The following is a 23,730-nucleotide window of genomic DNA, read 5'->3' as shown; positions in this document are numbered from 1 at the left end:
TTTGTGTCAATAGGCTGTTTCCTTTTTATTATAATCTGAGTTTAGAGGTAAATTAGCTTATGATTGCAATTTTAAAGGTCTGTTTTTTTATCATTCATAAATGTATAATTGTTCACTCATTCATTTAGTTTAATTTATTAATGTATCCGTTTTTAACAGACTTATTTACTATAACGTTCAGCGGACCTTTGCTCGTATGTTGCAGTCAGTTCTTACACGCTCTTACCACAATGCCTAGTATCAGAAACCGCACGGGCAGCCTGAACTGTGTTTCTTGCAGGCTGGCTTGGCTGCAGTGGTCACACATGTAGGTTGGACCAGCCACAGAATCTTTGGATGTTTTTATAGCATACTATACCAGATCCTCCTCAAATGTACATAAATTAACCTTGCACTGCTTTCATTTTTACATTTCCTTCATTATTATTATTAAAAGATGTCTTAAATGTAAATGTAATATGTCCTGCCCTGCTATTTATTTTTATTGTATTGTATATATGTAAACATGTTTGCTGCTGCTTCACTACATTTCCCCCTGGGGATGAATAAAGTAATATCCGATCATATACATGACATTTGAATGGCACTATAATACTATGCTATTTTAGTATATGTGCATGACATGTTTTATGGCATATTACTATGATACTTTGTAATGACATTTCTATGGCAGAGTATATTATGACACTTTTAATGTAGTGTCTTTATGTCTGACAATACTATGACAAGTTATTACATTATTTGGGCATAATATAGCATAGTTTTATGACATTTCAATGGCATGCTTTATATATATATGATAGTTTTATGACATTTTCATAACACAATATAAGATGATCATTTTCAAGCTTTTATCACAGGATACAATGACATTCTTCATCCCATTTTTAGAGCATGCTATAATGTCATACTTTAAGATAGATTTTGCATACTATACAAGGACATTTTTTATTGCCATTTTTGTCATATAACTGATAGTTATTGATGTATTTATGTCATACTAGACAAATACACCGTTACAAAATGTACATAGTCCATAGTCCATATTTGTATTATATCGGCCTTCCATGAGAAGAAAAAACTTGTATTACACTCTTTATTTCAAAATAACTTTGTTATTACAGAATTTCCAAAGAGGCTTGTGCCTAAACACAGCACGGATCATCATCCCAGCATCGATCTCTTCCTCCCTCTCAACCGGACCTCATCCAGCTTTTTAATGACCTCCGAGGACTTCTTAGACGCGGCCGTTTGTAGCTCTTCAGCAGCCTTGCAAACAGAGCTTCTGTGTTCGGGTGGGTGCTGAGGAAGGCCTTCTCGAGCACGTACAAGTCCACCCCCTTATCCTCCGTCAGGGCAGAGATGTAGCTCAGGCCGAAGTCGATGAGGAACAGCTCGGATTCCCCGTCCTCCAGGCTGCGGTCTCCAGCAGCATATTGGAGGTAGTCAGGTCCCCGTGGATGACGTCCTCGTCGTGCATTTTGGCCAGGATCTTGCCCACCCTCTCAGCCAGCCACCCAGCTCCTTGCTACAATCAGACTGCCGAGTGGCAGCGATGTGGTCGCGCACAGTCGAGGAACCCACGATTTCCTCCAAGAAAATACAGTGGTAAGTGTAGTCCACAAGTAGACTAAAGGGGCAGATATGCCTGAGGAGGAAGACAAGTTGAAGGAGAGTTGTATGTTGGGCTATGAAGATACAAAACCTGCATTATCTGGTATCAAATGATGAGGATGACAATATTCTAGAGCAACCAATTTTATGAAGAGAAAAACCAAACCGCGTGTTGGTGTTCCTCTAAATACTTTCCAACTCCTCCCCTGTCTGTGGCTCTCAGGCCCAAGACCACATCATTAAAACAAAATGATATAGTCAATTGATTGGATTAGACTGACAAAGTGTAATCAAACATTTGTAAATCAAAACATATTTGTAAATTGTTCTGTGCGCATTTGTAAATCTTTGTGTTTGCATTTGTAAGTCTCTCTGTGTGCATTTGCAATTATTGAGACTGATCTGACCCCATAAAGTGGGGCTGTCTTAAAACTGTGATACGAAGCTACAGAGGACAGTGGCTGAATCCCAAAACCCTGAACCCTCAGGGACTTCACCTGGTAACGTCACCTGGTAAACGGTGAGTAAGAGAGGCTTCGAGGGCTTACAAATAGTATAAATACGAATGGGACCGCACTTTTCGGCAACATATCACGTTTGTTGACACAGAAAAATGCTTCATAACTGGACACTCCTTTTCTCACCCTGCAGTTATTTGGTCAACCCATCAGCTTCTCATGTAACGGAACCAGATTTTGTTGCTGCACCGGTTTGGCTGAGTTGAAGTTAATTTCGCTTCGCTTCTTTAACTTTTTTCATTTGATAACGATGACCTCAAATCTGATAGATTTAGGTCCAGACCAGCAAAGTGGCTGTTGTTGGAACTTGCCTGCTCCTCCGGCAGCGCAGTATGGAGCGGACCTCCTGAACCGTCCTTCGGTGGGTCAGCTTCTCGTCCAGCACCGGGTGTCTGTAGCGCTTTTAAACCGTTCTTTCACAATAGTCGGCTTCCCCAGGAACTCCACCCTGTACAGCCGAGCTTCTGCTCCTGTTTTAAAAGCTCTGCTTTACTGAGGAACTCTGGGACTGCCATGCTCTTTTCCGCTGCCATGTTTACTTCCGCTCTTCTTCTTCTTCTTCTTCTTCGCTTCTGTCTCCTGTCCGTCTGCTTCCCTCTGCCTCAGTTCAGACTGCCACCTAGTGGCCACCAGTGAAATACACACTAACCAAGTGCTTGGACTCGTCCGTCTCTCCCAGTAACGCTTCCTCAGATGTCTTCGTCGTGGAGGCGGTGTAGATTCACAGGTGATTGTTAATATGAGACTAACACCATTAGTCAAGAACCAGGACAGGAAAAATATAGTTGTGCTTTTGTGATTTGAATTCATCATTATTTATTATTATTATTATTATGAAATAGTCAAAACACAAATGTATACATATACTACATGAATTAACATTACAACAATTAATAAACAATGTTTTAAAAAAAGGGCCAAGTCTTAGTCAAAGATATGCCATTGAAGTGCCATGTCCCCAATTCTTGCCATGTTTCCTCTGAGGCGGACTTCAGACCAGCCTTCAGGACCAGCATCAACACATGCTGGTCCTGATGCTTCCTCCGCAAAAAGAGGAGGAGGATGAGGAAGGCTTAGGCCTAGGCGACAGTGAGGAGGACACGGAAGGATTGCTACGCAGCTTTCTGCTCCTGACTGCCTCCTTCTCTGTCCCTCTCCTCTTCCCTCTCTGTCCCTCTCCTCTTCCCTCTCTGTCCCTCTCCTCATCCCTCTCTGTCCCTCTCCTCATCCCTCTCTGTCCCTCTCCTCGTCCCTCTCTGTCCTTCTCTTCATCCCTCTCTCCTTCTCTTCGTCCCTCTCCTCGCTCCTCTCCTCGTCCCTCTCCTCGTCCCTCTCCTCGTCCCACTCTGTCCCTCTCCTCATCCCTCTCTGTCCCTCTCCTCGTCCCCTTTCTGTCCCTCTCCTCATCCCTCCCTCATCCCTCTCCTCATCCCTCTCTGTCCCTTTCTTTGTCCCTTTCCTCGTCCCTCTCTGTCCCTTTCCTTTGTCCCTTTCCTCATCCCTCTCTGTCCCTCTCCTCATCCCTCTCTGTCCCTCTCCTCATCCCTCTCTGTCCCTCTCTGTCCTTCTCTTCATCCCTCTCTGTCCTTCTCTTTGTCCCTCTCCTCGCTCCTCTCCTCGTCCCTCTCCTCGTCCCTCTCCTCGTCCCACTCTGTCCCTCTCCTCATCCCTCTCTGTCCCTCTCCTCGTCCCTTTCTGTCCCTCTCCTCATCCCTCCCCTCATCCCTCTCCTCATCCCTCTCTGTCCCTTTCTTTGTCCCTTTCCTCGTCCCTCTCTGTCCCTTTCTTTGTCCCTTTCCTCGTCCCTCTCTGTCCCTCTCCTCATCCCTCTCTGTCTGCTCTTTCATGAACTCCAGAAGAGCCTCTCTGTCCGTGGGCCTCTTCCTATGTGGCTGACCGGCTCTGGCTTCTTCTGCAGAAGGGGCAGAAGGCCGGTGCGCTGACTGTGGCACCTGCAGTGGCCGTCAGGTTTGCTGCAACAACCAGGGACTAATTGAGTGCTGCCCCTGGAGGGCAGCATCCATAGTGCTGTTGGCAGTTTTATGCCACCCCAGAAGTGGTAACAAAGTCCCGGAGCAAAACAAAAAACTACATCAAACCACAGTGACACGTTGCCACTTCAATAAGATATTGATTTATTTCAGATGGAAAGTGCACAAGGTTCCAACACTTACCTATACATACACACAATTATTAAAGCAATCTAAATCAATACTTACTCCCATCTAGCCTTGCTGGCGTTTGGCCGGCCTGTAAAAAGGCTCTTGTTGGCCGCCCGCCAATCAATGAGGGCCCGGGTTCCCTTAATTAAGATATTGCACACTACTGTTGAGTTGAGCTCCTCTGCTCCTCCTCTCCTTCCTGGGAGACTGAAGTCGACCTCTGGCGTCAAAACTTCGCCATCAACTTTCTCCTCCTGCAACTTGACACCGCTGCCACGTAGTTCCGACTTCCTGAAGGGACAGCCGTGTTTCTCCTCCAGGAGCATCTATTTCACGCTCCGCTCTGCTGCTCACGGTGAGTCCACGTCTCGTTGTAGCCGTCCACCGCGGGACGAACGTGTGTGCAGAGCTCATAACTAACAGCGCGAGGAGGTTCCATCCGTCTGTCCCGTTGTTCTGCTCAAAGTCCTGCACGGGCAACCAGTGTGAGTCCTGGATAACGGGTCTGTGGTCCACAACAGGAACTATCAGCACCTGTATCAGGATGGACTCTTAAGTAAGTAACTATTTATTCTCTTAAAAGTGTTGAGAAAGACCCAGTGGTGGAATGTAATTAGGTATATTTACTCAATATAGCTACATTACCGTTTTATAAATGATTATTTCCATTGAATGCCACTATATACTTTTCCTCCACAACCGTTTTGAGGGACTACTTCATACTGCACTACTTGCATATGACAACAGTTACTGAATAAAGAATTTCCACGCAGAACAAATATGATCTATGAGATAGCCTGCAGCATGTCAAGTAAAGTTAAATAGCTCACCCATGACATGACACAAACACTACTTGCTTAAACTTAAACAGTAACACCACGATACGCTTAAAACCAACCTTTATGTATATTTATGAGTGTTGTCGAGGTTCTCATCTTGACGTTTTAAAACAAAGTATTTTCTATTTAACATATTGTGGGATAAATGCCCCCTACTGGTTAAAACGGGGCATTGCAACAGTTCACTTCTCTGAGCTGAGCTGGAGGCAGGTTCGTCTAAACTACTGAATAACCATGATGCTATAAGCCTGACAGGAACCTTTACAGTTACACTTGGTGGGAAACGTTTCCTGTATTGGTCCAGAAGAAGAATCAGAATCATAAAACACGGGACGAGATGTTAAAACTGTCCATTGTGCCAATAGATGGTATGCACTCACATGAGCTTTGCCGTGATGTTGACAGAGTGGCATGGGAGGTTTATTTCTTAAACTGGGTTAGGATGTCAATTTTGGGACACATCCTCAGTAGTGTGCCTTCGAATCAGTGGGTGTTTCGGCCTTTAATCACTAAACACCCTCAACAAAGGTGGCCAGCTAAAGGGTGATCAAGCCTTAGCTTGTGTCCCATGCCCAATTAAGATTTCCCACGGGACTATGCAAGGCAGGGGCATCCTCTTCCCCGAGCCAGCCCTACAGCTGACCGCATACCTTGTTTTGAGCATCAAATATGAAATAATTTCAGTCAACACCTAACCAAAACCATAAACGCTGAGTGTGCTTGGACTCGTCCGTCTCTCCCAGTAACGCTTCCTCAGATGTCTGAGTCGTGGAGGCGGTGTAGATTCACAGGTGATGTTAATATGAGACTAAACCGGCTACTGAGCCCACCTCGAGTGGACTTGTCTAATCATGAAATCATGGCGATCAACAAGAGGGTTGTCATGGCGACGAGGCTGCAACAGGCTCTTGCGGGCTCCCTTGTCTTTCCTATGAGCAGCAGGACACAAGACTCCAAGCGGGTGCCAGACCAGGAGGGCTCTGCAGGACCTGGAGATTGTCTGTGTTATTATGACCATCATCATATAAATAACTTTTGCTTATATTTCAGAATTTCAGAGGACGTCCTCCGAGAAAAGGACCCAGAGCTGCACAGCCTGACTGAAATGTGAAGGGAACAGGACAGAAGCTATGGGTAAGTGGTTTTCCATAGTGATGCAGTTTTGTAAGGAATGCTGCCGTAATGCCCATTAATGCATGAAATGCATTTTAGGGCTGACCAGTGTGACCTGTGACACACTACTTGAGCACGGCAGCTGCTGACATTTAAAACCTTTGAATCTACATTTAGACCATCAAGGGTCATTCAAAATCTCCAAACTATTCAAATCAACCAATCAAACATGAAACAGAACGGTCCGGTTTTACACGTGGACTGTATCTGCAGTCGGTACGAGCTGTTCTTAGCTCCATCTTTCCTCATGTGAACACAGGCTACTTCCTTAATCGGTATTGAAATTCAGCAGCTCTCATTTGCATCTCTGTCAATAGATACTGCACATGAAAGACTCAGGTTAATGTGAGGCAGCTGCAGAACAGTTGGATCAGAACGCGTATCATTCATCTGGAACCAACGAGAAAGAATACGTACTGTAAACTATGGCAAAAACCATCCCCAGATGGGATGCACTTTGCTCAAAAGCTGAGCTTTTAGAAAGAAAAAAAACATTTAAACACTGGAAATATACAGACTGCACTAATTTAATTATATATATATAAATGATATAGTTATTTATGATATAGTTAATATATATATATATATTTCATCTCTACCTGAGCAACTCATGTTGCTTGTACTGTGTGAACAAAGGGTTCCTGCTTTGGAAGGTTTCTGGCTGCATCTGTTCTAATCCCACAAGCAACATTAATTCCTAAAATGTATATCCGGATCAGTGTGATGCTACATAGTCACCGTAACACGTTTACACATACACAAGTGCATATTTAGGACCAATGAAAGTATAAAATAATAATTACGGCGCTGGGGCAGAGGGTAAGATTTTGAGATAAAACACAGAAAATAAGAGATTACCGTGGTGAATTTAAAAGAAAGAAACTTGGAGATTCTCTGAGATTAAAGTGGCAAATCTACATGAAACAACTCACAAATTTGAAGAGCATAAAGTCATAAATGGCCCTCGCCATCGCAAAAGCATGGCTCGATCACAGTGGTACGCAAACTTATAAAAACCACAGCCCGCCTTCATAGGACTTTTGTTCTTGGCCCCCTCAGAGTGGAAACCATTGCTCAACCATTTATCACACCATCCACAGCTTCCTCAAGGCACATTGTGAAGACACGACTTATAGTCTTGCAGCTATCTTGAGCATATACATGATCTATGATCTGGAGAGATTAATGGAGCATGAAATTCCTGCAAAAACAGCTCTAAAAAAAACATTATGAAACTTAACGCCTTTTAAAAGGCCACTAAGAAAACATATCTGCTGCCTTGAAGGAAAAAAGAAAATGTACTTTGTATTTCGTTTTTCAATGGATACTTATGGAGCAGCTGTTTTGGGTTTTTTTAAGAGTCAGCATCTAGTGGTCATTAGCGGTACTGCACCATATGACATTCCGATATGGCTGTAGCCTTGGTGGGTTTGACAGTCTCCCAGTGAATTAATCTACATAATCTGATGGAAACCCTATTAAATTGAAAGATTATTCAATTTCATAAATGTATCCTAGAGATTATTTGTGTGTGTACATGTACATGAAAAGTTAAACCTCGCCTGTTCTCGTTCCCCAGGTAGCTCCATCCTCCTGTTGGCCAGTGTGGTGTCCACTCTGGGCGGCCTGGTCTTTGGTTACGAGTTGGGCATCATCTCAGGCGCTCTGCTGCTGCTCAAGGCCGAGTTCGGACTCTCGTGTGTCCAGCAGGAGGCTCTGGTCAGCTCTCTGTTGATAGGAGCTCTGCTGGCCTCCATCGTGGGCGGCTGCTTGATTGACCACCGTGGCCGCAGGAACTCCATCCTCCTCAGCAATGTCTTGATCCTGACCGGCAGCCTGGTCCTCCTCATCGGCTCCTACTCGGCACTAGTGGTGGGCAGGATGACGGTGGGCTTCGCCATGTGTATATCCTCCATGTCCTGCTGCATCTTTGTGTCTGAGATTGTTACCCCGGATCGCAGGGGCTTCCTGGTAACACTGTATGAAGCCGGGATCACCTTGGGCATCCTGGCAGCCTACGCCATGAACTACATCCTGTCGGAATCTAAAAGAGGATGGAAGTGGATGTTCGGATTAGCCATCGTACCAACTATGATTCAGTTGGTCTCTATCTGGTTCCTCCCATCCAGCACGAAGGAATCTTCAAAACCAAGTTATTGTTTTAAAACTAAAAGTGACCTGATGAATATTGTCGAAGCAGATGACTCAAAAGTCGACTCCGACATGGAAAGCCAGAAGGTTCGGTACAACAGCATGTATCTTTTCCAGCGCAAAGACAACATGAGGACTCGGACAGTCATCGGCCTCGGACTGGTACTCTTTCAGCAGTTCACAGGCCAGCCGAATGTCCTCCTGTACGCCTCCACCATCTTCCACTCGGTGGGGTTTCAGAGCAATGCCTCGGCGGTGCTGGCGTCTGTGGGCTTGGGGTTCATCAAAGTGGTCGTTACTCTGACCTCCATGGTGTTTTCGGACCGGGTGGGGCGGAGGCCTCTGCTCATCAGTGGCTGCTCCGTTATGGCGGTGTGTCTGATAACCATCGGACTCCTCAGTGGACGTTCATCGATGAATGCCAAGAGGCCTTGTGATTCTGAGGACTTCAACGTTAACAGAACTGAGCTGCATCATCTAACTGTTAGTAATTGGTCCGTTTTTGACGCACCTTTACACAAGAGCCAAAGGCTCCTCTACAACTACACACAAGATGAAGATGAAGTTGGACAGAAACAACCGAACGATCCTCTGGCACCTACTCCGAGTGTCCATAGCACGGTCGAGAACTGGATCATTCTCGTGTGTATGATGGCTGTTGTCAGTGCATACTCCATTGGATTTGGACCAAGTTTGTATATTCTCTTAAAATGTGTCTTTCTTTGTGCATTTAAAGCTACACGAGGCAATATTGAATATTTTCAATCTGCTATAGTGCATAGATGCCTAATGTACCTTTACCCTCTTTAAAAATAACATTATCCAACATGGAGCCTGTCGAGTGTCTAATTAGAGCTCTGAAGTTAAGCAGTTTCTTTTTGTCTTGAACCAGTGACCTGGCTTCTCCTGAGTGAAATATTTCCAGCTGCGATCAGAGGAAGGGCATTCGCCTTCACCAACTGCTTCAACTGGGCTGCCAACCTGTTGGTCACATTCACCTTCTTGGATTTTATCGGTGAGTTCCCATACACCGTTTTCACGGAAAGTGCAGGTGTAAATACTAAAAGCAATGGCGGTTCCCTCCCATTAACATTAAACGTAAGCAAATGAGTCCGAAAAAGTTACTGGAAACTGGTAATATTTTTTTTTTAAAGCCCCATGGAACTCAGCCAAAGTGATTGATTACACCTGCGCATTTCATGAACAACTCAAAATGTTTGGCGTGTAGCATATTCGGGCCGAATGTAATGATTGGACGTGTGTGACAGTAACATATGTCAGACTTTATTTTTCTGTCTGAGCATGTGATTTATTGATTGCCGTTAGGATGTAATGAGAATTGTAATAAATATAACATTTTTATAAAACTATAACTAACTCTAGCTTTAGCTTTTGACAGTATGAAAGGTTATACAATAACTAATTAATTGATATCCATGAAATGAGTGAAAATGATGGCCAGCAGAGAGTGAACTGTGCTCGTCATCAACAGATGCGATTGGTCTGTCGGGGATGTTTCTCCTCTATGGGATGACCGCTGTGGCCGCTGTGGTTTTCTTCTACTTCATGCTACCAGAGACCAAAGGGAAGACTCTGGAGGAGATAGACAAGGAGCTGTGTTTAAACAAGTAGGATCTATATTTGTCTGATTAAATACTTAATCACGTGCAGTGGCATGAGACACTCATGTGTGTGTCTCTGGCCCTGTCTTACAGGTTTTACCAAGTCGAGGAGTGCTGCTGCATAAACAGCTGGAGAAACCCTTCCCCACGGTACCAGAGAGTGCAATGTCAAGTCAGCGCCTCAGAGTGACTCATTAAAGGATATATCCATACGAGGCTTTCCTCTGTTGCACCTGATAGTTGATATGTGTGGCATCTTTGTGAAACCTGTTAACAAAGTGTATTTTTGTCTGACTTTTGTAAAAACATTTTGGGTGTCTGCATTTACATATATTTTCCGAGTAAATAAAAACAATTTGTTTTTAGAAAGCTGCTGTGCATCATTGCATTTGAGATTTTTGCTTTTTTGGTCAGCAGTAGTCTTTAACATGTTCCTAACTTGATTTTAACATTTACAGTTTTACCTTTATGTCATGTTGCGGGTCAATTCCAATTAAAGGGAAAAGTCAAAGCCAATTAAAAGGGATAGGTTCTGATTTCAATCTCAATTAAAAACAAACAGTAAGTAATCCCTTCCTAATGTGCCTGCAATGTCAAAATGTTTTGTACATAAATGCTGTCTTTATATGCAGATGTGATTGTGTACTGAACGACCAACTTGGAACTGAGTCGTACCAGTCGTTCCCACAGACTGGGTAAGGGAGCCGATCCCAGCTGACACCGGAGAACCCAGAGAGAACCCACGCTGACACGGTGTGAACATGAAAACTCCACACCGAAGGGCCAGCCAGCCCAGGAAAGGAACCCAACCCATCTTGCTGTGACCACCACTGCCCCCTTGTAAATATAGTCAGGCTAATCGCAGTTGAATTGGATGCATTATTATCTTGAATGTAGGCGGCTACATTCAAGATATTAATGCAAGTAATCTCAATGTGAAATGTAATTAACCTTTTACACCCCAGCCTATTTTTTTAGGATTCTGCTCGAAAAACATACCCACACTAAAAAAAGGGTGCATCTCCTCTACCACAAGGGCTATTTGAATAATGCTGGTGTTATAAAAGTAAACACTTGTAATACTCCAGATGTGTAAATATCAGCCTATATGTTACTGGTTAAGATTAAATGAAGATGGCACACAGCACAAATTAAAAAAGTTACAGGTTTGTCTTGTAAAAAACACTTACTATGATTATCTCTTTGGAACGATGCAGCTAGTAGTTTTTTTTTTTCCCTCAGCATCCTAGCACAATATATGAACAGTATCTCTGCAAAGGTCGACTTTGAAAAAGTGAAGCAGAACAGAATTAGAGCCTTGTTAGTAAAGACAGTTTAGGCAAATTTGGCACCATCTGTACCACCATTTGAGTTTTCTCATGTACCAGACTATACATCTCACTTTTATATTGCTAATGGGGTTCAATACAATACAGGCAAATACAGCATAAAACGGGTATTAGTAATTAGTAAGTGATGAAGCGATTTGTGTTGCTGTGTTCTTTTGCTTGCATCTTGGTGGGGGTTGGGTGTAGAGGATTTTTAAAACTATGACTGGAATCTGTATGGACTCCTCTTGCTTTGGTCACTATCTTTTTCTGCTAGGACGTAGCTACGGGTCGCTAGGCCCAGAAAACTGGACGGTGAGCTGATTTAAGGCAAAATACGATACTTGAGTTCTTATTTTTACTATGAGCTGTGTTTGGAGCATTTGAAAACGGCTTACTAATTATTGTAGCTTACGTTCTGCTGTTTAATTTGATGTCAAACATTATATTATTTTATCATTATCTTTCTGGTTTTATCGGAACCCCAGAGTCCCCTAAGTTGTCCCCTTATTTGGGGGCCGTGGGGTGTAAAGGGTTTGGCATGCGGGAAATAGTGAAGGGCTGATCGCTGTGTTAACCTTAAATAAACAATTTATGGTCACAAATAATTTCTGCCATGGTTTCAGATTATTAGTCGTGTGTCAAACCTCAGACTTTTACATCAGTGGTGCATTCTGTACACATGACATCTATTGCTTCTGTACATCCGGGGAGAGGGATCCTCCTTTGTTGTTCTCCTGAAGGTTTCTTCCCTTTTTTCCCTGTCAAAGGTTATTTTTGGGGAGTTTTTCCTGATCCGATGTGAGGTCCTGGGACAGGGATGTCGTATGTGTACAGATTGTAAAGCCCTCTGAGGCAAATTTGTAATGTGTGATTTTGGGCTATACAAAATAGACTGAATTTAATTGAAATAAAGACTTCCACAAAGGATACACTGGTGTTTCCTCCTTCCTCATGGTGGAATGAAGTGATTGGAAGATCCCCCATGATGATTTACGGGCGAGGAAGCACAAGTTAACATATTGGAATGTACCCTTAGTGTCACATTCAGAAGGGATCAGTTCAGAGCCAGTAAGGGCAGGAGGAATTCAACGAACCATAATAACCAGTATGCTACATTTGGCACTAGAAACAATGCATTTAAAATAATGGGGGGTGGGCAACGACTCGTCCTTTCATTGATGGCAAAGCAATGTGTGTGAACATGACACACAAATCAATCAGATGTTCCTGATAAATAAAACACGTTTATTTACACAAATATTTCTCAAATACTAGTCTTCTACATAAGGACATAAAAATATATACAGTGATGTAGGGACTCAAACTGCTCTGCTCTAGGGTCAATGTATACATGTTTGGATTTATTTGCATTTTGCAGGTCTGGAAAAGAAATTAAGAAAAAAAGAAGAAAAAAAAAAAGATGCATATGTACAGAGCAGGGTCTAAAACTTACACTTTCAAACTCTGGCACTAAAACACGGCGGAGAACTCGACCCTTCATAACCTTTAAGTGCTATTCCACAAGTGACCTCCAGTAACACCATTAATGTGTCGGTGAAAGCCAGTCCAGTGTCTTACTCATCACAAAGCTCACCCATGTCTCTACATATTACAGAACAGAACTTTCCAACAACCCCGACAGCAATTCAGTCCCCTGCACATGATTCTTCTATCACGTTTCATCGTATATACTAGAACCCACCTTGTCAACCTGCATTACAGTACGAGTAACTCCCACTAAACAAAACTAGGTTTGGTCAGTCTCGTCTTCCAACCGACTGAGTAAACTTTGGTTATGTCTTGAAGTCATTCAAGAAAAGCCACTTGAAGTCATTCAAGGAACTGGAGAGCAGCACGTTTGAGAAACCATTTTCTTTGAGAACCTGAATGAACCTTACCTGGCTCCTTAAAGAGATCTGAGTACAACACTTGAGTTGATCGAAACCACTCTGTGGTGATGAACCTGTATCCAGCAGTCCGGGACATTTCGACACCAAACAAAACTCATGACGGAGCGTCGCATATCAAAAAGAAGACTGGTGATATGGTTTGGTAAGAAAAAGGCAAGACAGAACTATTTGGGCAGAGAAAGTGTTAAAGTGTCATCATGTTCACATACACCTGGAGCACTGAACAGCACCAAACACTTCCAAAAGGCTGTGATCTGGAGGGTTCAGACTCGTGTGAGGAGGCTGATTAAGTGTCATCGGGTCTGGTTTTTGACGATGCTGCAGGAGTAAACTATACAGGAGAGCTCCTTTTCGTCATCAGAGCCAACATCTTTCTCTCGCCTTCTGCTGATTTACTTTGACCACTGCCTTCGCAATCCAAATGAAAATAAAACCCACCGTGATGAGACACACGCACACGCACACACACGGCTAGTGGAGAACAATGAAAGGAAAACCTGTATATCTCAAATTACACAGAACATTCATTTCAGATGTCAGGTTAACAAGTTCATTCGAGGAGGAAAAGGAACGGAGGGATAATCGTTCTTTTCTTAAGACGGCGGCGTCCTTCGGCCCGGGATGTTGGTGGGGGCGAGGTCACGCCGAAGTTAAGTTGGATGAAGTGAGGGCTGGCAGAGTGGCACCCTGTCTTCTAGCACCTGCCCAGAGGGGGAGAGGGGAAGGGGTGCAGGGGGATTTGGATTTGGGTGGGGCGTCACTGTGGGGCGGCAGGCACCGGGGTGCTCAGGACGTTGGTGGCAGCAGAAAGGACCGGAGCGCCAGTGAGAGGGCCCAGGGCAGCGGAGACTGGCAAGGCAGTGATACCTGAGAGAGGGGAGCCAGAGGAACGGTTACAAACACCAAGAATATACCAACACAGACACTGGGACTCCAACCGACCCAATTCATGTCACGTCAATACATTTAATAAATTCTGAACTTCAACTACCCTTTACCCTGAATGTACAACAACAATCATCATATCTCACCAACACAAGAAAGCACCCCTGTCACTGTTGCGTGTGTGGCTTCACTCGGCATTGGTGCACCTGGCGTGTTTCGACGGTCATTAGAAGTCAGCATAAAGTATTTTTGAAAATTTTCTGTCCAATTAGCGGCTCAATATGAAGTCGTCTGCCTGCTACCTAATAAATCCCATTTAATAAGTGAAGACAACATTTCCAGTAGACTACATGCAGATGACAGACACCTGTCACCAGACTCTATGGCCTAACTGGCCGGGAGCAACGCAATTACACACAGCTGACCGTTTGTCTGACGCCTTTTCTTCTATTTATTTCTGTCGCCTGATTTGATAGTGTCACAATGGACAAAGAACGGCTGATTGAAATTAGGAGTTCTCCATCAAATACCTCCTAATAAAACTACGATGGCAGCTGGCTGGAGGGAGGTCGGCTTCCTACTTGTTAACGTCTCAAGTGTGATCTGGACTTGCCGTTAGGACACAATGTTACTCTCTGGGGGCAAAATAAAATAGTAAAGAACCGGTTGTCTTTAACCATTTGTATATTGTACATTTGGTGCCTGTCCTAAAGAGCATATAATTTGATACTATCATAATTATCTTTATTATATATTTCGCAACATGACATAAGGTAATGTATTTCCATAGACCAATATCCTCCAGCTACAGAATCATTTTATATTATATTACACCAATACTCCATGTACACTGTAAGGATAGGGAGCATATCTTTTACATCAACCTACAGGTGCACTTTAATACGCGTTTACATTTCATCTTGTGCTGCTTTAGACAATGACCACATGTCAAAATAAAATGAACTTACGTTAGATGATCAATTAGATTTTTTGGGAGAGAAATGTATCAACAGATAGCTAAAACAGTTGATAGTCATTAATAGAATGGATGGCAACAAATATACAGCGGCACGCTTTCAAATAGAAAGCATTTGTTTATGGCATTGCATTAAATTTACCCTAAATTTAAGACACCCTTCTTGCGGGAGTCTCCGTGACCCATCATCCTCATATTCCATGATCGTGCAAAACTGAATGAAAATGACAAACTCTGAAACTAACTGACGGAAACAGCGCTGTGGTTTATTTGGCTGCTCCGACGCTCTCAACTACTTTTGGGACAGACGTCGGTACAACCTCGTCTACTGTCCAGTGGGTTTTGATCAACGGACATGTGAGAATGATATTCTGAGGTGCGCTAGGACCTTTCACAGTTTTGAAATGTGATGTTTTCACATCTCCAATGATGAATGAAGACATGAAGCACTGTAATTTGACGCTATTTAACCAGGAAGCAGCTTTGCAAAATGTCAGATGTTTAAAAACATCATTAACTGTAACGATGGCTTTTGTTTCTCACTTAGATGATCTGATAAAACTGTGGCCATATCTCAAACCTGTTGGATTACATTCCCTGTGTCCTTAAAAATTCTGCAGTTGGTAGAGGAAAGTACTAACATAAGGAATTATGAGGACATGGGATCAAACCTTAAGTACGACAGCAGAGACACAATAGCGTGATGTTGATGAAACATAAATGTTTTCTCTAGTGTGATCACTTTCTGGCGTGTGCGTGTAGCCTCACCAGTGATCATGCCGGCTGAGCCGACAGCTGTGTTCCCACCGGGCAGGTTGGCTCCGGCCACGCGAGACTGATCTTTCACGATGGGGACTGCGGGAACAACAACAAAAAATAAAGAAAGCATAGCTTATTTTCTCATTGACATCATAGACTGTGAATTCATCTCATAGGCATCAAACACTGGCCGGGCTTACAGAAGTAAGGGTGATCCATGGCCTCACGGGCGGTGAGCCGCGCCTGGTGGTCATAGCGCAGCAGCTTGTCCAGGAAATCCAACGCCTCGGGGCTGACCAGGTGCTGGTTCTCGCTGTGGACAAACCGCTCCCACCGCTTACGAGAATGCCTGGAGGCCAAAGACAGATTAACACACTTCATTCTGACATCAATTTACACTGAAGAAGGTGGACACAGACACATTGCCGTAATGAAGCGATAATTTATAGATCAACTCCAGATATTCCAACTGAAATTATTTGGACCCATTTTAGCAGGGGTGGGAATCGCCAGAGGCCCCATGGTGCAATTTGATCACAATATGATATTATTGCAATTTCAAGTGGTTTTGCGATAGCAAACATTGCAATATATTACCTTTATTCAGCTAAAAAATATGCAGTTTGTCAACATCTGTTTTTTTGAACAAGATACAAGATAAGTTTTCACTCGATTCATCTCACTTCAGTCCACTTCTAGTAGGCCTATAGCGAATGAAGCAAAATATTTATCATCAATTTATTTGAAGTCATCTATAGTGGTTATATGCACAACAAAAATATTGAAATGCAAAAAAAAGAAATTAAGTGATTGCTAAACAGATGGAAACATTCATTTGAATTATGGTTTTTAAGTTGTTTTGAGCTTGTCATTATTCCCTCTAGTATTTGATTTTGCTATGAAAACAATCTTCAAACAACTGGAGTTGGACAAGTTTCTCTACATTTTACAAGAGTACATTTTGTTATTTAACACATCATGATAACGTTATAAATGCCCAATACTGATTTTTACTAAATGGAGCTTAAAACGCACCACAATTGTATTGCAATGGAACCTTCTGATTTTTTCTCAGTACTTTATAACAGCTGTCACTGTCACTACTGTTACTAGCTCTCCTCCTGCCGATATAAGCACAGGTTTGTTACTCACGTTTCATTATCAGACCAGCGACTAGAAAGCATCAATGCTGATCTTCAAATCGCATATTTTTATTGAATGTAAGCCAATTGAAGGCATGTCAGGTGAGTGGCAATACATTTTTTTTTAGATTGATAGTTGCTATTTGTGCATTGATACAATAATGCCACACAAGATACTACGCTGTATCGATTTTATTCCCCACCCCTAGTTTTAGGCTCACGGTTGATAGGGTGCTAGGAAGTTACAAAACAAAAGCCTGCATATCTCTCACCTCCCCAGAATGTCATTGAAGCGAGGTTCCAGCTCAATATTGTACTTGTCAATGTAGTCGTAGAGGTCTTCAGTTCCCAGAACCTTGGCTATTCTCACCAACTACAGGAACACAAACGAGGAACAAACTGTTTGTACGAGATACTTTCACCCTTTCAGACAAATCTACGTTGAACACAGACAAATCAGTTACAGAAAAGACTGCGCAGTTCCCACTGTCACAAGATCTCAATAATTGCAAATGCACACAGAAATGCATTTGTGGTTTTCCTTTTACGTTTATATAAATCATAATTTATTTATGTGTGCATTGGAAAGGTATTTGTGGATCGTTCTACGTGCATTTGTGAGTCTAATTTATTTGTAAATCCTTCTGTGTGCATTTGTAAATCTTTGTGTTTGCATTTGTAAGTCTCTCTGTGTCCATAAGAGAATGCCACAACCTTAACTGTAGCCTTGTGATGTTGCCTTCACAGTGAGGTAGCGACAAAGTCAGTACCCAGTGTTTACCTGGTCATAGTTGTCATGGCCATGAAAGAAGGGCTCCTTCCTGAAGATCATGCTGGCCAACATACAGCCTAAGCCTCCACATGTCCAGACTGTAGTCGTACATCTGCCAACACATGGAACAGGTCTCAGAGCACAGGCAGGAAGAAAGCAGAGACACCAACATTTCAATGAGTTGTTACGTCATTGAAATCCAACCACACATTGTTTAAATGCGCAATGATGGATCATGAAGAATAGAAAAATGCATGAACCACAATGTTCCCTTTTGGCAATCTGAAAAAAAATGTTGAGCCCGCAACTGCAGCAAGATCTATTAAATTCAGTGTTGGTATGCTGCCAGTTTGACCAAGGCTGCCAGATGATCATAAAAAAACATATTATGAAATCTTAAAACAATTTATTGAAAAGAAAATAGGTGCCCCAGTAATCCAGTTTACAACTTTAAATGGTTGTAATGCCGAGTTCAGATAGTTCCTACCACAACATTCCCATCCATTTAGTAAAATCCAATCCACTGCAATAATTAACTGTATAACTGCATCACCACCATTGTTAACGGCCGCAAAAAGAAACACACTGACTTAGTGGTCTGTGTCTGTCTGTCTGTGTTCCCATCGCAGGACTACCCACAGAAGAGCCTTAGGAGTACTTTGCCAGGTGTTTACATGCCTGTCTGTGGATAGATTGTCAGTGCAATAGTGTCGCAACTGTTTAACATGTAGTCACAAAAAACTTTATAGATGTGGAATTGAGATTAAAATGAAGGCCAAGTTTGAAGATGGGTGTGGTAAACGCAAGGTTGCCACAAGTAAAGGGGGTAGGAATTCGAGAAGGGGCCAATTTCTCCTCTATTCTAGGCCCCTGGTCTAATTGAGCTTTGCAGGCTGGTGTGATCCTATCAAAAATATGGTCTCTGAATAGAATTATATTTCTCAATGGAGAGTTATGGATAACCTTTTTCGGTGCATTCAAAAACACCAATAAATGAAGGTCAACAGTAGGTTTGAGATGAACCATCTCCAAACCCACACTGACCTCTGACCACCAGTGTCTCAGAATACGTGTAAAAGATAAATCAAGATAAATGCAAAGTGGGGGCCTACCAGAAAGTCTGCCATCAGCCATCTGATACTTACAACATGTCAACTCCACCCAAAGCATACTAGCCCAGAGCCGTACCTGATAGTCACCAGGAGCTCGGGTCCTTTGAAGTAGCGGGAGGCGACTCTGACGTTGTACTCCTGTCCTGGGTGGTAGAACTCGGCCAGACCCCAGTCAATTAGACGCAACTGCAGACGTAGAAATTAAGCACTTAGCAGCTACAAAACAGGCAACACATTAGTGTTCAACACAATAAAAGAAATAGTTGTACTTCTTTGTCAGACATTATTGAATGAATGAGTCTAACTAGAAAATGGTGAAAAGAACAGAAGTAGAGATGTAACACTCAAACAGCAGCAATAATCATTGCTTTTGGCTACATTCCGGTCACATTTTTTGTTACATTGTATACAAGCTTGTATACAAGGAGATACCCTACACCTATAACATGACGCTGGCCTTCGAGAACTTCCCGTGATTTGTTGAAAAGTACAAACCATTCAAAACGAATCTCTCTAAACAAAGCAGGTTCCATTTGATCCGAACCTTTATCACCCCTTTTTGTAAGACCAGGGTTTGGCTGTGAGAGAGAGAGAGAGGGTGAACAATCGTACGTCAAAGTTATGAATGATGCTTCGAGCTGCCCTAGTTAAATTCCACTGATTCACTACTTCGACCGACCTAGTCATTTTGGTATGATCAAACGGAAAGGTCCGGACGAGGTAGGTGTGAAAGTGCCCTTAAATCACTAACCTTGCGGTGTTCATGATCAATCATTACGTTATGTGGCTTCACATCTCTATGCATGATCCCCATGCTGTGGCAGTAGTCCAGGGCCTACAAACAATGGCAAAGGAACTTTGTGATCCATTGGTCACACTGTTGGTAGTTTCCCAGTAATTCCAAAATGGCAAGAAGATTGTTTATTAGTCAACACACAGTGATGATGGCCTAAACAGAGGCTTGGTACTATAGACGTTCCCAAGTATGTACAAAACAGCAGAGAAAAGTAAAGTCAGACGATCTTGTTTAAGGACTGCATGCTTTACCGCCCTCAGGACATTTACATTACGAGCAGAAAGGCAGATGAACCGAGGAAGACTCACCTTGAGGATCTCGTACATGTAGAACCGGATGTCGTAGTCTGTCAGGGTCTGGTACAGTTGCTGGAGACAAAAGCAATGTCATTGGGCCAGTAAAAGAGGCCATACAGGTCGATCAAACTGTCATACATGAGTCAAAACACAGAGCTGTGGAAATGTGCCAGCGATTGAGGATAGAACCAGAAGAATGTTGACTTTCTGGCACCGAAGACATAGCACTGGACTTTCTTGTTCCTCCATCACATACACACACACGTGCACAGGAAAACAACGAGTATGCCAAGAAAGGAGGTTTCCATGATCCTGCACAACAATGTTTTATAGAGTAAAGATGTTACCTACCTTGAAGTCTGTGTTGTTAACATGCTCGAAGACCAAGGCAGGTGTCCGGGACTGAAGAAAATGTGTTAAAAAAATAATTAAATGCATCTATTTGACTGAAGCACTGTAACAAGCTATGGCACTGATACAAACTCTGTGCAAACTAACCGCACAGTCACACTGTAAGCAACACAATGGCCAAGTTTCCAAATTGCCATTTATTTTCTGCACATATATAAGCATGGAAACTCCACCTGCATGTGGACAGTCAACAGACCACAGCTGTGGCTTGCCACCAATATTTCAGAAACTAGTTTCTCTTATTGGGTCGTATGAACAGCCTCACCAGCTTCACCATTAATGACTATCAATAGTCATTCAGAGCTTCCATATTTCTAGATTCATTCTAGTTTTCCAAAGTAGAGATTGAAGAGCAGTTGATGCAAGCTGTTTTCATTCAATGCAAGGCATGTAGCACTGTTGCTTGCGAATTGTGTTTGAAATATACACATGTAGTCTGCTTACCATACACACGAATGGGCACTTGTTGCTTACAGTGTGAACTAGAGCTGCAGCTAACCAACCAACTTTCACCATTTATCTACACATTGTTTTATATTCTATAAACCAGCCTTTAAAGTCAAAAGTTGCCAGAGCCCATGTGATGTCTTTAAACTGCTTTGTTTGTATGAGCATTAAAATAAATGTATTTAGCTTACAATGATGCCAATAGGGAAACAAGTGTGTGTACTTTATGAATGCCTAGTGATGTATCAAGTATCTGCAGTCAGCAATCTTCGTTCAACTAGTTAGTCAATTTGTTTGAGCAATTGTTTAAAATAATGACAAAGGATGCATCCTAAAGCAGGGCTCTCCCCAGGATCTTTACTTGCAATGGGGGAAGAAGGTAAAACGTGGGTCACAACTAACTATTTACTTTTCATTATTTGCAAGTCTGTCTTTACATTTCATTGTTTACTTTATAAATGGAAGATAGCAAATAGTAGCCCAAATCCACATATTTGAGAAGCTAAATATTTGGCCTTTTCCAATGAATTATAAAAAAACATTGATTTATCCCCCGTCTCGAGAGCTCAACTTAGAGCACAAGCGATTGAGGAAGACAGCAGGAATACAGGTGTTATGGAGTTCTTTCTCCTTTTCATTACATGTCATTTAGCTGACGCTTTTTATCCAAAGCGACTTACAATCATGTTACATTCATACACTGTACACAGCTACAGGGAACAATTCAGGGTTAAGTGTCTTGCTCAAGGACACATCGACTAGGGCGGGGATTGAACCCGCCAACCCCTTAATTGAAAGATGAACCTGCTAACCACTGACCCACAGTCGCCCCTTTTCCACGTTTCCTTTTCATTGGTGTACTGATGTTTTGAAATTTCAGTCAACGGTCAATATAAAGAACAACAGGATGACTGTTGTCCCCTCAAGTGTGAAAATTGAAGCCCTGGCACAAGATCGAAGCAGGCGGTGTAATATCACATACATGTATCCAACTTTCAGCTACAGCTGGTTAAGTACTTACAGACACATACTTCCCAAGTGAAAACGATAAGCTTGCACAGGTGCTGGGCTCCCACGCTATTGGTACAGTAATCAGTAATCAGAAACCCAACATAGGTTTGTGTTTCAAAAATATAAATCATGTCATTAAGAATATAAACTTATGATTTAAATATGGCCTCTTCAGTACTCAGGACCAAAGTGTCAAGTGTTCACTATCCTATACTTACCACAGGGTCTTTCACTATATCGATGAGGGAGATTACGTTAGGGCCTCCGCGTAAGTTCTCCAAAATCTTGATCTCACGCTTAATTTTCTTTTTCTTCACAGGCTAGAAGGAAGAGGATGAGGCAGAGTTAAGCAGATGGGATTACACCATTCAATTAGAACCAATGACTTGATCCAAGTCTCTGTATAGATTTACCTTGAGTATCTTCACCACCACCTTCTCATTATTGGTAATATTTATTGCCTCAAAGACTTCGCTGTACTTGCCACGCCCCAGTTTACGCACCAATTGAAAATCATCTTGATTTCTGTTAAGGACAACAAAAAACAACCAAACATCAGCTGGGTTGAGGTGGTGTCAAGCAGCATGCTGCAAATGTTGTGTAAGGAACACCAAGGTATTTACCCCCACTCAACCACGTGGGACTCGTAGTCCCAGTACTCCCTGGGCCGGTGAGTGTTGACCTCTGTGTACACTCGGGCCCGGCTCGGCACGGGTCCTGACATGTCCGACAGCTTGGCAGAGATGGTTGGGAGATCTTACTGCAGCAGAAGACAGTCGAAGTCCAGGGTGGGTGGGAGGAGGAAGAAGAAGAGGGACGGTAGGGGGTGATCCCAAAGGGGCAAGGGGTTTGGGGAGGGCTTTGCCTGAGGACAGAGGAGGGGGGGGGGGGGGGGGGGGGGGAACACCAGGGACTCGGTGGAATAGCTGAAAAAAATAGGGGAGGAATTTAAGGATTAGAGAAATGTAATTCCTGATTAATATCGATACATCAGAGGTGTCAGCAGTGTCTCCATCCGTTCAATGACAGAAAATCCACACAACAGTGGATGTTTGGCATTGTGCCTTAGAAGATTCATCATCAGTCATCAGAATTACTTTACTGTGGTGCAACTGTCCGTTATCCTTACGGAACCATCCCTCCACACCATGGCTCGGCACATATGTGAACCGAGGATTTATTACATAGTTTAACCATAACTATTTGAAATCTAGTTGTACTGCTGAACATAGACATACATACATACTATTTGTAAAAGAATATAAATGCCTTCTAGTCGCCGATCCCTGATGTTACATTGTGAACAACAAGCCTATGTTGAATCAACAGGAGAGCTAGTAACAATGGCAGCACCGGAGATAACAGCTCACGTACAGATGTTCCATTGTGTTACTTGATGAAAGTGAATTCTATATTCACTAAAAATGAATATTGACCGCAGATAAATTACATGTCATGTTTTCAAATGTCATCTTGTGAAAGTTTTTTGGTCAGAAACTTGAATACATCTGTTGTTTCAAGCAGATGACAATACATCAATATAAAATAGATATAAGAAAGGGAATTATGACCTGTTCCTTCCTAAGGGAGCGTGTGTTCATATAGCATTTTTTCTGAGCACCAGCAACTTCCTAAAAGGTATTGCCAATGAGGAGGCCGTCAAGAGAAAAAGTGGTGCCCAGTGTGTTTTCTCTGAGCGATCTGCCATTGTTGTGCCGCCGCTCTGAGCACTTTCAATTGCCAATCTCTTTTCAGAAAAGCACTGGTGGAAAATAGAGGAAACGTTTGTTTTGGTCTCGTTTG

General features: G+C 42.8%; 3 protein-coding genes and 1 non-coding gene across 4 annotated transcripts; 1 reads left to right on the top strand and 3 right to left on the bottom strand.

Annotated features, from left to right (window-relative positions):
- Positions 1-837: 837 nt before the first annotated feature.
- On the bottom strand, positions 838-2,665 carry tp53rk (TP53 regulating kinase). Its single transcript, XM_034533932.1, is given in 7 exon segments — positions 838-1,251; positions 1,254-1,421; positions 1,424-1,515; positions 1,518-1,648; positions 2,444-2,537; positions 2,540-2,605; positions 2,608-2,665. Coding segments are annotated over 7 exon segments (696 nt in total). The 3' UTR covers positions 838-1,164.
- A 1,913-nt stretch (positions 2,666-4,578) lies between these two features.
- Positions 4,579-10,808, top strand: slc2a10 (solute carrier family 2 member 10). Its single transcript, XM_034533013.1, has 7 exons — positions 4,579-4,850; positions 6,184-6,267; positions 7,886-9,148; positions 9,350-9,472; positions 9,950-10,085; positions 10,173-10,229; positions 10,712-10,808. Exons 2-7 carry the CDS (start codon positions 6,264-6,266, stop codon positions 10,776-10,778), a joined length of 1,650 nt encoding a protein of 549 aa, XP_034388904.1. The 5' UTR covers positions 4,579-4,850; positions 6,184-6,263; the 3' UTR covers positions 10,779-10,808.
- Positions 10,809-12,634: 1,826 nt separating this feature from the next.
- On the bottom strand, positions 12,635-22,746 carry LOC117730608 (casein kinase II subunit alpha-like). Its single transcript, XM_034532421.1, is given in 13 exon segments — positions 12,635-14,187; positions 15,950-16,036; positions 16,141-16,289; positions 17,355-17,455; positions 17,864-17,938; positions 17,940-17,987; positions 19,054-19,152; positions 19,718-19,801; positions 20,071-20,130; positions 20,410-20,460; positions 22,146-22,247; positions 22,341-22,452; positions 22,551-22,746. Coding segments are annotated over 13 exon segments (1,179 nt in total). The 5' UTR covers positions 22,652-22,746; the 3' UTR covers positions 12,635-14,077.
- LOC117731535 lies at positions 20,221-20,359 on the bottom strand. The gene has a single exon (XR_004609544.1). It is a non-coding gene; the product is annotated as a small nucleolar RNA SNORA57 (small nucleolar RNA).
- Positions 22,747-23,730: the final 984 nt, after the last annotated feature.

The sequence above is a fragment of the Cyclopterus lumpus genome, chromosome 5, assembly GCF_009769545.1.
Source record: "Cyclopterus lumpus isolate fCycLum1 chromosome 5, fCycLum1.pri, whole genome shotgun sequence".
Taxonomy (NCBI): Eukaryota; Metazoa; Chordata; class Actinopteri; order Perciformes; family Cyclopteridae; genus Cyclopterus; species Cyclopterus lumpus.
The sequence above is the reverse complement of the archived record's forward strand: the minus strand, read 5'-3'. Positions and strand labels throughout refer to the sequence as shown.